The 15,975-nt window shown below is 43.1% G+C and overlaps 1 protein-coding gene and 1 pseudogene across 1 annotated transcript; one reads left to right on the plus strand and one right to left on the minus strand.

Annotated features, from left to right (window-relative positions):
- Nucleotides 1-662: 662 nt before the first annotated feature.
- On the minus strand, nucleotides 663-846 carry LOC111590229 (uncharacterized; annotated as a pseudogene).
- A 757-nt stretch (nucleotides 847-1,603) lies between these two features.
- On the plus strand, nucleotides 1,604-3,015 carry LOC103640239 (expansin-B6). The gene is made up of 4 exons (XM_008662857.2): nucleotides 1,604-1,879; nucleotides 1,958-2,067; nucleotides 2,177-2,370; nucleotides 2,508-3,015. The coding sequence occupies exons 1-4, from the start codon at nucleotides 1,669-1,671 to the stop codon at nucleotides 2,830-2,832; spliced, it is 840 nt and encodes a 279-aa protein (XP_008661079.1). The 5' UTR covers nucleotides 1,604-1,668; the 3' UTR covers nucleotides 2,833-3,015.
- Nucleotides 3,016-15,975: the final 12,960 nt, after the last annotated feature.

Here is a 15,975-nt window from a genome sequence, read left to right on the forward strand (position 1 = left end):
GGAGGGAGCCGGATCTTTAAATGAGAGGTGATGGAGGTTAGAAAATTGTTGCAGAACGACGTTGGCTGCCTAACTAACGACAGGTACACTGTCTTCTGATAACTACGATTTGAAGTGGAGGTCGACGTTGTGTTTTCCGACTACAGCTCTCAAGCACCTTAGAATAATAAAGTCATCACAAGGTTTTAGTAGTACCACATTTCAAGAAGAATTAATTGAAAAACTAGGAATAAGTTCACCTGATAATTAAGTTCACGTGCACGCGTGTGGGTCCTTGCTTAGTCATAACTTGTGAAGGGTTGTCGTTATGGTTGTATCAATGGCAGCGATGTCCTCATCGAATCTAGTAGATCTTACATTGATAAAATCATATTAGTGGGACATAGTTTTTATCACTGAAATAATATCAGTATCTTTTTATTGAAATAAATTCAGGACAATGTAAAAAGCATGCAACTATGTGAAATTGAGGCCTTGTCGTTATAAAATGGATTATCGCAATAAGTCCTCTGTTTGTCGATGCAATAACTTATGTTTATTATATCCAAATTCATAAGCAACAAGGTTGTTGATCATTTTGCTGTGTCTACTATCTGTAATCCAAGTGCTTTGTATGCTTCCCATTCCCACGCAAACGGATTCCTGTGGGTGTTCTATAGTTCAATACTTTGCACTTGGGCATTATTTCTTTTACAATGTCTATGCACTACAACGACACACAATCATATTTTATACTCATAAAAAATAAATTCAATATCAAAGTGAACATATAGTCCACATATCAGATATTAAACTAATAGGAACAAACATTACACTTTATCTTAGTCAAAAGGTTGAGAAAGGTATATATGAGTTGAAAAGGAGTCTGGTCCCTTTTTTATAGCTTGCTTGGTCACTCGTCCTTCTTCAGATAGCGACGTGGTATCATGTGGGAGCGCTGCGCTACAAGAGGTTTCCTGTCGTGTTAGGTTTGGGTAGTTTCTGTTGGCTCATTTGTGGTGTAACAACGTATTGGACTTATTGTTAGGCGAGAAGCGGAGAAGAGAAACAAATCTATGTGTTTCGCACATGAAGATTATTATAGTTTTGCTCTCTCTCTCCCATCAATTTCTACATTTTGCCACACCCTTTTTCTATTTATATGGTTTGTCATATCCCCTGAGGATCAATGTGCAAGGCAACATATAATCAAAAGTCAGCCCAGAGTTGTGCCTTGCATGATCTGATAAAACTTTATATAGAGACGCTTTCCCATCACGTCGCCGCTGTGTAGTATGTTGCCACAACCATGTAACATTCTTAAAGGGACAATGGTTCGGCGAGAATGCATATATAGACTTTTCAAAATAAGTTTAGGCGATATTTGTCTCCTGAAATCAAAACAAGTTTAGGCCGGCCGGCCGACCGTTAACTAGCTACGTGGTGGCACATCTTTCAGTTGAACAGCGGTCGGGTGGACACGATCGCGAATAACACGTCACCACGTCGGGTGCAAAGAGTCAAACGACCTGTTGTGGTTTAGAAAACAATACTGAATGTGTGTGTCGCCCCTTTTTGCAATGTCTGTCTATATATGCGATATGCAGGCCTCGCCCCGCTCCGACAAAAAAAACACCCAACACGTATATAGTGGAGTAGACAGTAACAGTACGACGATCCTGAGCTGAGATGGCCGTCGCGATCTCCATCAAGCTGGCCGCGCTCGCTGCGCTCGTCGTCTCCGTGTTCGCCACGCACGGCGCTCGCGCGCAGCCGAGCTACTACAATGCCTCTGCCGCTCGCAGAGAACTGTACTACTCCAGCACCACCGGCGGCAGCTGGCTCCCGGCCAGGGCCACCTGGTACGGTCGGCCCAACGGCGCCGGCCCCGACAACAACGGTGTGTGATGCTGCTTGCCGCTGTGTTGCTATCAACCAGGATCGTGGCGCTGATCGATCGATGTGGTTCGTTTTGCAGGTGGCGGGTGTGGGTACAGCGGCACCAACACGTACCCTTTCAACTCCATGACATCCTGTGGCAACCAGCCCTTGTTCAGGGACGGCAAAGGCTGCGGCGCGTGCTACCAGGTACGTGAAGCCTAGCAGCGCTTGTCGATCTGCTTGGTCGAGCATTGTGTCGTTGTCAACGATCGACGACCGTAACGCATGCCATGCATTGATGTCCTACCGTGTCCAGATAAAATGCGTGAGCAAGAACAACGCTGCCTGCTCCGGCGAGCCCAAGACGGTCATCATCACCGACGTGAACTACGACACCAAGGTCGCCCCCTACCACTTCGACCTCAGCGGCACGGCGTTCGGCGCCATGGCTAAGCCTGGGCTCAACGGCAAGCTCCGCGACGCCGGCATCCTCGACATCCAGTTCAGGAGGTCCGTACGTAACAACAGTTAGCAGCAGCAGCAAGCAGATCGATCTCCCTGACGCTTTAATTAATTTGCAAACGTTCTCGTATATATATATGTGCATCGACGACCGACCTTACCTCCTCGTCGTCGTGCCCGCGCAGGGTGCCCTGCGACTACAAGGGCCTCAACGTGAAGTTCCACGTGATGGGAGGCTGCAACCCGTTCTACTTCGCGGTGATCGTGTACTACGCCGGCAGCGATGGCGCCGTCGTGCAGGTGGACCTCAAGGAGGCCAACTCGCCGGCATGGATGCCGCTCTACGAGTCGTGGGGCGCCGTCTGGAGGATCGACCCCGGCCACCCGCTCAAGGCGCCCCTCTCGCTGCGCGTCCGCAGCGACTCCGGCAAGACTCTGGTGGCCTACGACGTCATCCCGATCAACTGGAGGGGCAATGCCGATTACCGTACCATCGCTCAGTTCCACTGATCACTAGCTCCCGCGCGCGTAATAGGGTCCAATATTTGTATCTTTCTTTCAATCGCGTGACTGGAAAATTTGGTTTGCAACATCTTATTTTACGTTCTTTTCGAGAATTGAAGGCTCCACCTTGTAGGTCACCCGACCAATCTTCTGAAGAATTTTGAATGGACCAAAATATTTCATAGAAAATTTGGGATAGGGCCTGCTGACCATAGTAGTTTGAACATAAGGCTACAACTTAACCAACACAAAATCACCCACTTGGAACTCCCTCTCAGTCCTATGTTTGCCATCCTACAATTTCATCATGTTTTGACCTGAAGCCAACTTTTGCTTGAGCAGATCAGAACATGCCTGCCTCTCTGTAACCCACTCAGTCACTAATTATTCCCCATCACCAGAAACTATAGGAGCAACAACAAACACAGTCTCATAACCATATAAATCCTTAAAGGGAGAACAACCCATAGCTGAATGATAAGTAAAATTGTACCAAAACTCAGTCAAGGGAATCCACCTCTTCTAGTGATTTGGGGAATCCGAAATTGCACACCTCAAATACATTTCCAAGCACTAATTTACCCTCTCACTCTGCCCATCTGATTAGGTGTAAGCCGTGGTTAAATCCAATTTGTGCTGAGTGAGGAGAAAAGAGCCTTCCAAAAACTACTTGCACACCTTATCTCTGTCAAAAACCAGAGATCGAGGTGTGCCATGCAACTTAACCATATTATCAAAAAAACCTGAGCCACTTTTGAAGTAGAGAAAGGGTGCTTGAGGGGAAAATATGCTTATTTTGAAAATCTATCCACAACCACTAGAATAGTGTCAAAACCCTCTGGTTTGAACAACCCTTCAATGAAGTCCAATCTCAAATCCTGCCGGGCACCCTAAGGAATAGGAAGGGGTTGTAAAAGACCAGGAGGATGAATCCTCTCTGAAAGTTGTCTAAAGGGGGGGTGAATAGGCAAAACCTGAAATTTATAAACTAAAGCACACACTACAAGCCGGGGTTAGCGTTAGAATTAAATTCAAGTCCAGGAGAGAGGGGAAAACAAATCAAATGAGAATCAAGCGAATGAACACGATGATTTGTTTTACCGAGGTTCGGTTCCAAAGAACCTAGTCCCCGTTAAGGAGGTCACAAAGACAAGGTCTATTCCAACCCTTTCTCTCTCTCGAACGGTCACTTAGACCGAGTGAGCCTTCTTACTTAATCTCACGGGTCACTTAGACCCGCAAGGATCACCACACACTTGGTGTCTCTTGCCTTGCTTACAAAGCACTTGAGAATAAGATGGAGACAAGAAGAGAGGCAAAAACCAAACAACAAGAGCAACAAAAGAACACAAAACACACTCTCTCAAGTTCCTAATGGAATTGAGTTGATTTGGTGGCTTGGAGAGGATTCAATCTATTGAATGTGTCTTAGAGTGGAGTCTTTTGCTCTTGTATTGAATGCAATGTTCAGAATGCTTGGATGCCAAAGGTTGTGGTGGTTGGGGGGTATTTATAGCCCCCAACCACTTTGGTAGCCGTTGACAAGGCTGCTGGCGATGGACGCACCAGACAGTCCGATGCGCCACCGGACAGGTACTGTATGCTATCCGGTGCGCCACCATGTCAGCCAACCGTTATAGTTCGAAGCTTGGTCGACCGTTGGAGCTTTGTCTTCTTGCGGCACCGGATAGTCCGGTGCCACACTAGACAATCCGGTACCCCTCTGACTTCCTGCTCTGACTTCTGCGTGGCACTATAGTTGCACTGTTCAGTTGGCAAAGTCGATCGTTGCGCGCAGATAGCCCTTGCTCCGCTGACTCACCGGACAGTCCAGTGGTACACCGGACAGTCTGATGAATTATAGCGGAGTGCGCCTTCATTTTCTCGAGAGTGGCTGGTTTGATGTTGTATGGTCCTGGTGCACCGGACACTGTCCGGTGGTGCACCGAACAGTCCGGTGCGCCGTTCTTCAGCACACTCAAGTCCTTTTGCTCCTTTAATATTGTGTCCTTAACTTGATTCTTTTATTGGTTTGTGTTAAACCTTATGCACCTGTAATACATGAATTCTAGACAAACTAGTTAGTCCATGTGTTTGTGTTGATCATCAATCACCAAAATTAATTATAGGAAGCGGTTAACCCGATTTCCCTTTCAATCTCCCCCTTTTTGGTAATTGATGCCAACACAAACCAAAGCAAATAATAAGTGCAGAAATGTAACTAGTTTGCATTTAGAATGTGCATAGGTTACTTGGAATTAAACTAATTGAAAGCATCACTAAGAATAAAATAAGAGTGAATGGATTGGCTTTCTTCTATTTAACATTTTGGACCATACTTGCACCACTTGTTTTGTTTTTGCAAATCTTTTTGGAAGATCTTTTCAAAGTCTTTTTGCAAATAGTCAAATGTATATGAATTAGATTGCAAGAAGCATTTTCAAGATTTGAAATCTCTCCCCCTGTTTCAAATGCTTTTCCTTTGACTAAATATAAGCTCCCCCTGAATGAAATTCTCCTCTTAGCTTTCAAGAGGGGTTTTTGCAATAGATATCAATTTTGAAATTTTATTTTCACAAATCAAGTGAAACATAGATAACAATTTGAAGATTGACTTTTAAAGATACCAATTGAAAGATCAATTGTAAATTTAGATACTAAATGAAAATAACCATTTAAAATTTGGTGGTGCGGTCCTTTTGCTTTGGGCTTAATATTTTCTCCCCCTTTGGCATTAATTGCCAAAAATGAAAAACGTTGGAGCCCTTGGATACTTTCTCCCCCATTGGTAAACGAAATATGAGTGAAAGATTATACCAATTTGAGAGATTGTGGAGTAGCGACAAAGGGTAAATGATATCGTTAGAGTGGAGTGGAAGCGTTGTCTTTGCCAAATACTCCATTTCCCTTTCAATATAAGACTAATACAAGGGATACTTATGGAATCATATTAGTCTTAGCCTTGGCACAAGAGAAAATAAGAAATATGCAATTGTACCAAATGAAAGAGATATGATCAAATGTATATAAATTAGCTATGTGTGCAATGTTTCAATCAAAATTCCGAGAATCAAGAATATTTAGCTCATTCCTAAGTTTGCTAAAGATTTTCTCATCTAGTGGCTTGGTAACGATATCGGCTAATTGATCTTTGGTGTTAACATAAGCTATTTTGATATCCCCCCTTTGTTGGTGATCTCTCAGAAAGTGATACCGAATGTCTATTTGCTTAGTGCGGCTGTGTTCAACGGGATTATCCGCCATGCGGATTGCACTCTCATTATCACATAGAAGAGGGACTTTGCTCAATTTGTAGCCATAGTCCCTAAGGGTTTGCCTCATCCAAAGTAATTGCGCACAACAATGGCCTGCGGCAATGTACTCGGCTTCGGCGGTAGAAAGAGCTATGGAGTTTTGTTTCTTTGAAGTCTAAGACACCAGGGATCTCCCCAGAAACTGACAAGTCCCTGATGTGCTCTTCCTATCAATTTTGCACCATGTCCAATCGGCATCAGAATATCCTATTAAATCAAAAGTGGATCCCTTGGGATACCAAAGCCCAAACTTAGGAGTGTAAACTAAGTATCTCATGATTCTCTTCACGGTCCTAAGGTGAACTTCCTTAGGATTTGCCTGAAATCTTGCACACATGCATACTAAAAGCATAATGTCCGGTCGAGATGCACATAAATAGAGTAAAGATCCTATCATCGACCGGTATACCTTTTAATCTACGGATTTACCTCCCGTGTCGAGGTTAAAATGCCCATCTGTTCCCATGGGTGTCTTGATGGGTTTGCCATCCTTCATTCCAAACTTCTTAAGTATGTATTGAATGTACTTGGTTTGGCTGATGAAGGTGCCCTCTTGGAGTTGCTTGATTTGAAATCCTAGGAAATATCTCAACTCCCCCATTATAGACATCTCGAATTTCTGAATCATGATCCTACTAAACTCTTCACAAGTAGACTTCTTAGTAGACCCAAATATGATATCATCAACATAAATTTGGCATAAAAACAAGTCTTTTTCAACAGTTTTAGTGAAGAGAGTAGGATCGACTTTACCGACTTTAAAGCCATTAGTGATAAGAAAATCTCGCAGACATTCATACCATGCTCTTGGGGCTTGCTTGAGCCCATAAAGCGCCTTTGGAAGTTTATAGACATGGTTAGGATACTCACTATCTTCAAAGCTGGGAGGTTACTCAACATAGACCTCTTCCTTGATAGGTCCATTGAGGAAGGCACTTTTCACGTCCATTTGATAAAGCTTGAAGCTATGGTAAGTAGCATAGGCAAGTAATATACAAATTGACTCAAGCCTAGCTACGGGTGCATAAGTTTCATCGAAATCCAAACCTTCGACTTGTGAATAGCCTTTGGCCATAAGTCGGGCTTTGTTCCTTGTCACCACACCATGCTCATCTTGCTTGTTGCGGATAGGGATGGCAACGGGTCGGGTTCGGATCGGGTATGACAAATACCCGCCCACAACCATACTCGTGGGGATTGATCATACCCGCCCGCGAATATACCCGCGGGTATAATTTTGTACCCGTGCCCGTACCCATCGGGTATCGGGCAGATATCGGATACCCGCGGGTATAGTTTTACATGTACACCCACTGAGAGCATTTAAACTGTAGCAAACATATCATATACATTATACATGTAATAGTAACAATAACACAATAAATTTAGTTCACAAAGTAACTTAATTCCAGAAAATATAACTTAGTCCAAAAAGAAATGTAATAAGACAAGAAAACATCTAGCATACGCACACTGCACTGTTGACTACATACGCACACTGCACATGCTGCTTGCAGCTTGCTTGCTTGTTGCATACATGATGCCGAGCACAGTGGCACAGCCACACATTGCACACTCGGATAGGCCACAGTGTCACAGACTAATAGTTACAGGCTCACAGCCATACAGATTACCTAGAGAGAGCACGTCGATTGCAGAGTCAAAGTATCAGCTCAGAGAGCAGGCCATCGTGGGGACAACAGGGGGATACCGCGCACAGGCAGTAGGACACAGCCGGAGGTGCCAGCTTCCACCGGAGCGCCAAGCTGTGGAGCGGCCGAGTGGGGGAGGTGCGACCGTCCGCCGTCGTGTGCTCGTGTGTGTGCAGGTCCCGACGCGGGACTGGATGGAGGAGTGATTGTGAGGATGATAGGTATCAACCATCGAGTGGGAACTGAGACTAGGAAGTCACCGACCGGAGGCACAGCCGCAGAGTGGAGCTGAAGTACTGGAGTGGTCAAGTGATTTAGGGTTAGACATATGGGCCAGGTCACCTCTCGCCAGGATTCGGTCACTTAGAGTCGTTTGATGGGCCTTTGCCCTTCGTCCTTTTTTATTTATTACGGATACCCGTGGGGAACCCGTGGGCAAAATCTAGGATCCGTGCCCGACCGGATTTTATCACGGGTCGGGTACGTGCGATACCCATGGGTCAAAATTTGTGCCCGTACCTGAACCCGATGGGTCGGATATCTGACGGATATCCGAACCCGCGGGTAAAATTGCCATCCCTAGTTGCGGAATACCCATTTGGTACCTACAACATTTTGGTTAGGACGTGGAACTAAATGCCATACCTCATTCCTCGTGAAGTTGTTGAGTTCCTCTTGCATTGCCATCACCCAATCCGAATCTCTTAATGCATCCTCTACCATGTATGGCTCAATAGAGGAAACAAAAGAGTAATGTTCACAGAAATGAGCACCTCGAGATCTAGTGGTTACCCACTTGTGAATATCACCAAGTATGGAGTTGTCGGGGTGATCTCGTTGAATTGCTTGGTGGACTCTTGGATGTAGCGGTCTTTGACCCTGAATTTCTTGATCATCTTCCTTGTCTTCATTATCTTCATCTCCCCCTTGATCATTGTCCTCCTCTTGAGGTGGCTCATCCTCTTGATCTTCATTTTCATCATCTTGAGCCTGATCTTCATCTTAGGTTGGTGGAGATGCTTGGTTGGAAGATGATGGTTGACCTTGTGCTTGTGTAGGCTCTTCGAATTCCTTAGGACACACATCCCCAATGGACATGTTCCTTAGCGTGACGCATGGAGCCTCTTCATCATCTAGTTTATCAAGATCAACTTGCTCCACTTGGGAGCCATTAGTCTCATCAAACACAATGTCACAAGAAACTTCAACTAGTCTAGTGGACTTGTTAAAGACTCTATATGCCCTTATGTTTGAGTCATAACCAAGTAAAAACCTTCTACAGCCTTAGGAGCAAATTTAGATTTTCTACCTCTTTTAATAAGACTAAAGCATTTACTCCCAAAGACTAAAAATATGAAACATTGGGCTTTTTACCGGTGAGGAGTTCGTACGATGTCTTCTTGAGGATTCGGTGAAGGTAGAGCCGGTTGATGGAGTAGCAGGCGGTGTTAATCACCTCGGCCCAAAACCGGTCTGGTGTCTTGTATTCATCAAGCATGGTTCGTGCCATGTCCAGTAGAGTTCTATTCTTCCTCTCCACTACACCATTATGTTGAGGTGTATAGGGAGAAGAGAACTCATGCTTGATTCCCTCCTCCTCAAGAAATCCTTCTATTTGTGAATTCTTGAACTCCGTCCCATTGTCGCTTCTTATCTTTTTTATCCTTAATCCGAACTCGTTTTGAGCCCATCTTAAGAATCCTTTTAATGTATCTTGGGTCTGAGATTTTTCCTGCAAAAAGAACACCCAAGTGAAGCGAGAATAATCATCCATAATTACTAGACAGTACTTACTCCCGTCGATGCTTATGTAAGCTATCGAGCCGAATAAATCCATGTGAAGTAGCTCGAGCGGTCTGTCCGTTGTCATTATGTTCTTGTGTGGATGGTGGACTCCAACTTGCTTCCCTGCTTGGCATGCGCTACTGAAAGTCGCCTAGAGGGGGGTGGATAGGCGAAACCTGAAAATTATAACTTTACACCCCAACTAGATCCCTTGATTAGTGGTTAGAACAAGATACACAATTATCGGAGTATAAAACTAGGTCCTTTGCTTGTAAAGAGTATTGCTTTCAAATAATGTGGAATTGATAAATCAATACAACTAATAGGTCTATGAGAATAAAGCAAGAGGGCTTAGATAAGAAGAGCAATAACACAAGTTCTTTCTTGCAAGGTGTTGCCTTACTAAATGAGAATTTAATTTGAAGCAACACCAAATAATGTTAGCAAAGAATAGTGCAAGAAAATTTAGTATGAGGGAAAGCAAACAAATCACAAGAAATGAACACAAGAGACACGGATGATTTGCTTTACCGAGGTTCGGCCCTCGAAGGCCTAGTTCCCGTTGAGGAGTCCAATAAGGACAGGTCTCTTTCAACCCTTTCTCTCTCTCCACCAATCACCAAAGACCGGTGAGCTCTTCTTCTTCTCAAGGATCACTTAAGACCCCGCAAGGATCACCACACTCTTTGGTGTCTCTTGCTAGCATTACAAGCCTCCAAAACTTTGGAGGAAGTTCAATGGGAGTCAAAACTCCACGCACAAATGATCACAAGATGTAGCACACACTTTCTCTCAATGAATCTCACAAATGATCTCTCTTGCTTGTTCTCTCTTTTGTGGCACTTGTGTTGGTTGTAGTGGTCTAAATCTTGTGTATAGGATGGATCAATGAATAGAGGTGGTTGGGAGGGCTTGAATATGTCAACTATATGACTTGGAATGTTGCTTGGGCCCCCACACCTTGAAGTAGCCGGTTGGGATGGTATTTATAGCCACCAACCAAATTGTAGCCGTTGGAGAAGGCTGCTGGCGATGGGCGCACCGGACAGTCTGGTGCGCCACCGGACAGTGTCCGGTGAGCCGCCATGTCACCCTGTCGTTAGGGCTTGGAGCTGATTGACCATTGGAGGCTTTGTCCTCATGCGGCACCGGACAGTCCGGTGCCCCTCTGACCTTCTGCTCTGACATCTGAATTGCATTGTTCACTTTGCGGAGTCGACCGTTGCGCGCAGATAGCCGTTGCCCCGCTGGCACACCGGACAGTCCGGTGCTACACCGGACAGTCCGGTGAATTATAGCGGAGCTGCGTCTGAGAAACCCGAAGCTGCAGAGTTCGGAGTGTACGGTCCCTGGTGCACCGGACACTGTCCAGTGGCACACCGGACAGTCCGGTGCGCCAGACCAAGGAGCACTTCGGTTTCCTTTGCTCCTTTCTTCTTGAACCCTTTTTAATCTTTGTATTGGTTTTGAGTTGAACCTTTGGCACCTGTAGAACATATACTCTAGCACAAACTAGTTAGTCCAATTGTTTGTGTTGGGCAATTCAACCACCAAAATCATTTAGGAAAAGGTTAGACCCTATTTCCCTTTCAATCTCCCCCTTTTTGGTGATTGATGCCAACACAAACCAAAGCAAATATATAAGTGCAGAATTGAACTAGTTTGCATAAGGTAAGTGCAAAGGTTGCTTGGAATGAAAACCAATATAGTTATTTCTACTAGATATGCATGGATTGTTTTCTTCTTATTTTAAAATTTTGGACCACATTTGCACCACGAGTTTTGTTTTTGCAAATTCTTTGGTAAATTCTTTTCAAAATCCTTTTTGCAAATAGTCAAAGGTATATGAATAAGATTGAAAGAGGCATTTTCAAAATTTGAAATTTTCTCCCCCTGTTTCAAATGCTTTTCCTTTGACTTAAACAAAACTCCCCCTTTTTGAAATTCTCCTCTTAGTGTTCAAGAGGGTTTTACAAATTTTTGAAGATACTTTCTCCCCTTTTGAAAACTCATTAAGATACTAATTTGAAAACTTCATTTTTAAAATTCATTGGTGGTGGTGTGGTCCTTTTGCTTTGGGCTGATACTTTCTCCCCCTTTGGCATGAATCGCCAAAAACGGATATTTGTGAGTGAAATATAAGCCCTTTTAACATTTTCTCCCACTTTGGCAAACAAATAAATATGAGTGAAGACTATACCAATGTGGAGAGATGGCGGAATACCGACAAAGAGTAGATAATACCAATGGAGTGGAATGGAAGCGTCGTCTTTGCCGAATACTCCATTTCCCTTTCAATCTACGACTTAGCATAGATATCACTTGAAAGCACATTAGTCATAGACATAAAGAGATATGATCAAGAGATATATCAATTAAGCATAATCATAGTTCTATGTAACATAGATTGCTCCCCATAAATATGTGCATGGAGAGGAACACATATTTTGTCCTTAAATGCTAATTGCACATTATTAGGTTAATGAGAACATATCTATATCATACAGAATGTGAAGTGCATTGTGTCATAGTATAAGTGTGATGCTCATGACAGTTTATGCACTTATGAAAGCATGTTATAACCATCTTAAGCATTTTCCCTTAAGGATTTCAAAGAGGCTTATGGACCATCCACCTTTGGAACAAAGGCAGCTTATCCTCGTTACAAGGTTAAGCTTTAAGCTCTTTGACAATAAAATTACTTCACCTAGTTTTAACAAAAATGCATTAAAGCAGGAATGAAATTTTTGTGAGGTTAAACTAGGTATGAAGCAGCGATAATGCATGGACATGCTTTCTCTTCCTTTTATACAAGATATGCAAAGAAAGTATAGAAAAGGAAGATCTAGGTACATGTTTAAATGAAAGGAAGTAGTTTTACCCTTTTGTACCTTCGCATAGAGATGCTCTCTTCATTGTGCTTTGTCCTTAGTCTTAGTTACTTAAGACCTATATTCAAGACAATGTATGGAAATATTTTGCACAAGAGAAAGTTTTACAACTAGTGATCCTTCTCCAAGTCACTGTTAGCATATATCAAATGGATCACAAATTGCATAGATGTATCATGAATTCTCCTTTTAACTTAGTGCATATCAAGAGAGATATCGATTGATAGTATATGCGGCACTAAGAAACATAAGTATTAATTGAAGTTATTCAATGATCAAACAAATAACAGATGTGATCAAAAGAACAACATGTGCATTAAATAAAAATAGGAGAATCCAGTAAATATGCTACTTTAGCAGTGAAAGTTACAATCCTTTATAGAAGTGACATTATTTTAACAAGTTGGATTGATATGTAGTAGCATACTTCATGAGAAACTTATTCTCATGCAAGAAACTATATGAGATTACTAAGATAAAGCGATAGTCTCAACATAATCAAGATATAGGCTCCCCCTAAAGATATGCATCAAGAATTTGAATGGGTTGGATAGATACATTCACTTTTAAAGACAAATAGGGAGAAGCATTATACATCTTGACCAAGGCTTATAATATTTGCAATAAACAACTTAAGCCTGGTATTCTCATAATGAAAAGGATTTAGAATGCTTACAACCACACCATTGATTGTTTTGAAGATTTTATTGTCCAAGTAGGTGTTGTTGTTCTTGATGTCTTCCTCTTTCATTTGAGTGTTCTCTCTTTGTAGTTGTCTCTTCCAAACTTATTGAAAATACTCAAGAGAGATGTTAATAGCACAAGGGAGTATATGATGAAGGATGATTTCTTTAGATAGAAAATATAAGCAATTTATCATCCACAAGTCATACAGACATGAAGTAAAATCCTTAACATTAGTGCACATCTTTAAGAAAAGGAATATGCACATTTTAAACATTTTGATCGATCATAGGAAATTTACTTCTTCATATTGAATTTATTAATCATGACTTAGAAGCATATCAATATAAGAACACATTATAGCAAAGGCATGAATTAGATTTTAATGGACAAGTGCATTTATGAGAACGAGATTGAATGCACATCTAGCTGATTTAAGTCCAACAAAGAATCTATTTTAGAGTAAATAATTATTGATGGGAAAAAGAGTTCCCATACCTTTGTTTTTACCTTTCTTCCTTTGGGTGAAGAGTAACCCTAGAGGCTTGTGACTTAAACATGCACTTTCTCTTTTGTAGATTTCCATAAGTAAGCTCAAGAGATACGTTGTTAGTAACACAAGCACTAGTTTCCCTTTTTGTAATCATTTTGACAAGGAATGAAAAGTGGATTACTAAAGCATAGAAACTTTATAATATGAACTAGATTATTCCACGATATATGCTTAGTTTTAACTTATAAAACAAGCCTAGTTAATTCCTTAAGATAATGTTAACCAATCTAATTCAATCATGGAGAGCGATGAATGTAGAAGAATCAAATCCAATTTAAGCAAGAAGCACAACAACATAAGTCATTGGATCGAATTTTCTTTTTATGTTAGATTGCGCACTTCCAAAGAGAAACTTATTCTCTACAAGTGAGACTACTTGGGTTACTTAGATAAAAGCAATAGTCTCACTATTCTAGTTATAGAGAGAATTTTCCTTTTATAAGTGTCCTAAGGATTTGAATTCCTTACATGACACCTTATTCTTTTAAGAACTTGGAATATCTCTCTGTATCTAGAATCATGGCAATAATAAGATAATTAGTGAAAAACATGCCATGAGGTACTTGCAACAATTTAAAGCATGTAGATTGCCGTAGTATAGAAATGATGAGTATGCAATCTACCATATGAGAGAAATTTCTCCAAAGAATGGTGACATATTTTTTAAAAAGACATTTGAAGTGCTTCGTTTTCTATGTGACTACACAAGACACATGAGAAATGATAATTTAAGATACGTGCACTTAACATAAGTGTTACCATCCTTTGGCTTTCCTCCATGTTGTAGGCCTTGATCTTTTCCGCACAGGATAATTCTTTATTTCCTACAACATCAAAATCTTCCTCGAGATGATATGAGTTTTAGACATAATAATTTGAAATAACATTGGGTCAATCTTGGATATATAGATCGTTGAAGATTGATAGCTTGAGTTAATAGGAATTGAATTGACTCTCTCAAGCACCCCAAGGCTTCATATCATCACCTTTTCCTGCAAAGCTTGTCAAGCATATTTTGGTACCCATCGTTTGATGGGTCCATCAAGGTTAGTCAACAAAGATCTAGGAACCCAAACGTCCTTTGTGTTAGCACTAGGTAAACTCATTACCTTTCTAGCACAAGTTGCAATTTTGGGTTGCCTAGTTACATGAGAATTAATTGGCAAGCTAGGAGTGGGATAGTTACTGTCGGGTACCGTAATTAGGGGTACCCCCAACACTCCTAAACACGGCTGATAAACACCTTCAGAACAAACCATAAAGACTGACAGTTTGGGTCAAAGTCAAAGCTTCGTCTACCAAGGGACGCAATCTCGCCTCAGCCGAGCCCGGCCTCGGGCAGGAACAGTAGTCCCGGATGAATTCACGACTCGCCCGAGGGTCTCCTTAGGCAGTGAGCACACCCTCGGCTCAGCCAAAGGCAAGCCTTGTCGTGCAAGCGACCTTGGCCAAATCGCCTTACCAGCCGACCGAATTGCATGCGCATTTAATGCTGGGATCGCCTGGCACCTTATCCAGACACGCGCGCCTCAATCGGCAAGGTCGAAGTGACCGCAGTCACTTTGCTCTTTCACTGATCGATCTAATAGGAAAACAGCGCCACCCGCCCCGCTCCGGTTGCTGTGCCAACCACACGGGTGAAACCGACAACAGGAAGCTCCGCCTCGCCCGACCTTAGGCCTCGGCCTCGGGAGGAGATCTCCGCCTCGCCCAACCCCAGGGATCGGCCTCAACTTCGGCCTCGGGAAGAGTCTCGTCCTCGCCCGACCCTGGGCCTCGGCCTCGGAGGAACCGCCACCTCGCCCGACCTTAGGCTCAGATCGACCGTGCCACAAGGGATACATCATTACCCTACTCCTAGCTAGCTCAGGCTACGAAGGAACAAGACCGGCGTCCCATCTAGCTTACCCCGGTAACAGGCAATGATGGTTCCCCGCATGCGTCCATGACGTCGGTGGTTCTCAAGCCCCTGCGGAAGCAAGGAGACGTCAGCAGGATCCATGCAACGCCAACAGCTGTGCTTCTACAGGGCTCATGCACTTCTCCAACGGACACGTTAACACGTGCATAGCGACCAGGCACTTCCCCGCTGGCCACGTAGCACATAGCTACACCCCCATTGTACAGCTGGGCCATCTCCTTATGTCTATAAAAGGGGATGTCCAGGAGCACGGCAAGGGAAAAAGAGGGACGCACGATAGGAGCACGAGTAGATGCACGACAAAGGGACGGGAGAAGACAAGCAGGGCTGGACCCTCTCTCTCTCTCTC

Source organism: Zea mays, chromosome 9, assembly GCF_902167145.1.
Source record: "Zea mays cultivar B73 chromosome 9, Zm-B73-REFERENCE-NAM-5.0, whole genome shotgun sequence".
In the NCBI taxonomy this organism is placed as follows: domain Eukaryota; kingdom Viridiplantae; phylum Streptophyta; class Magnoliopsida; order Poales; family Poaceae; genus Zea; species Zea mays.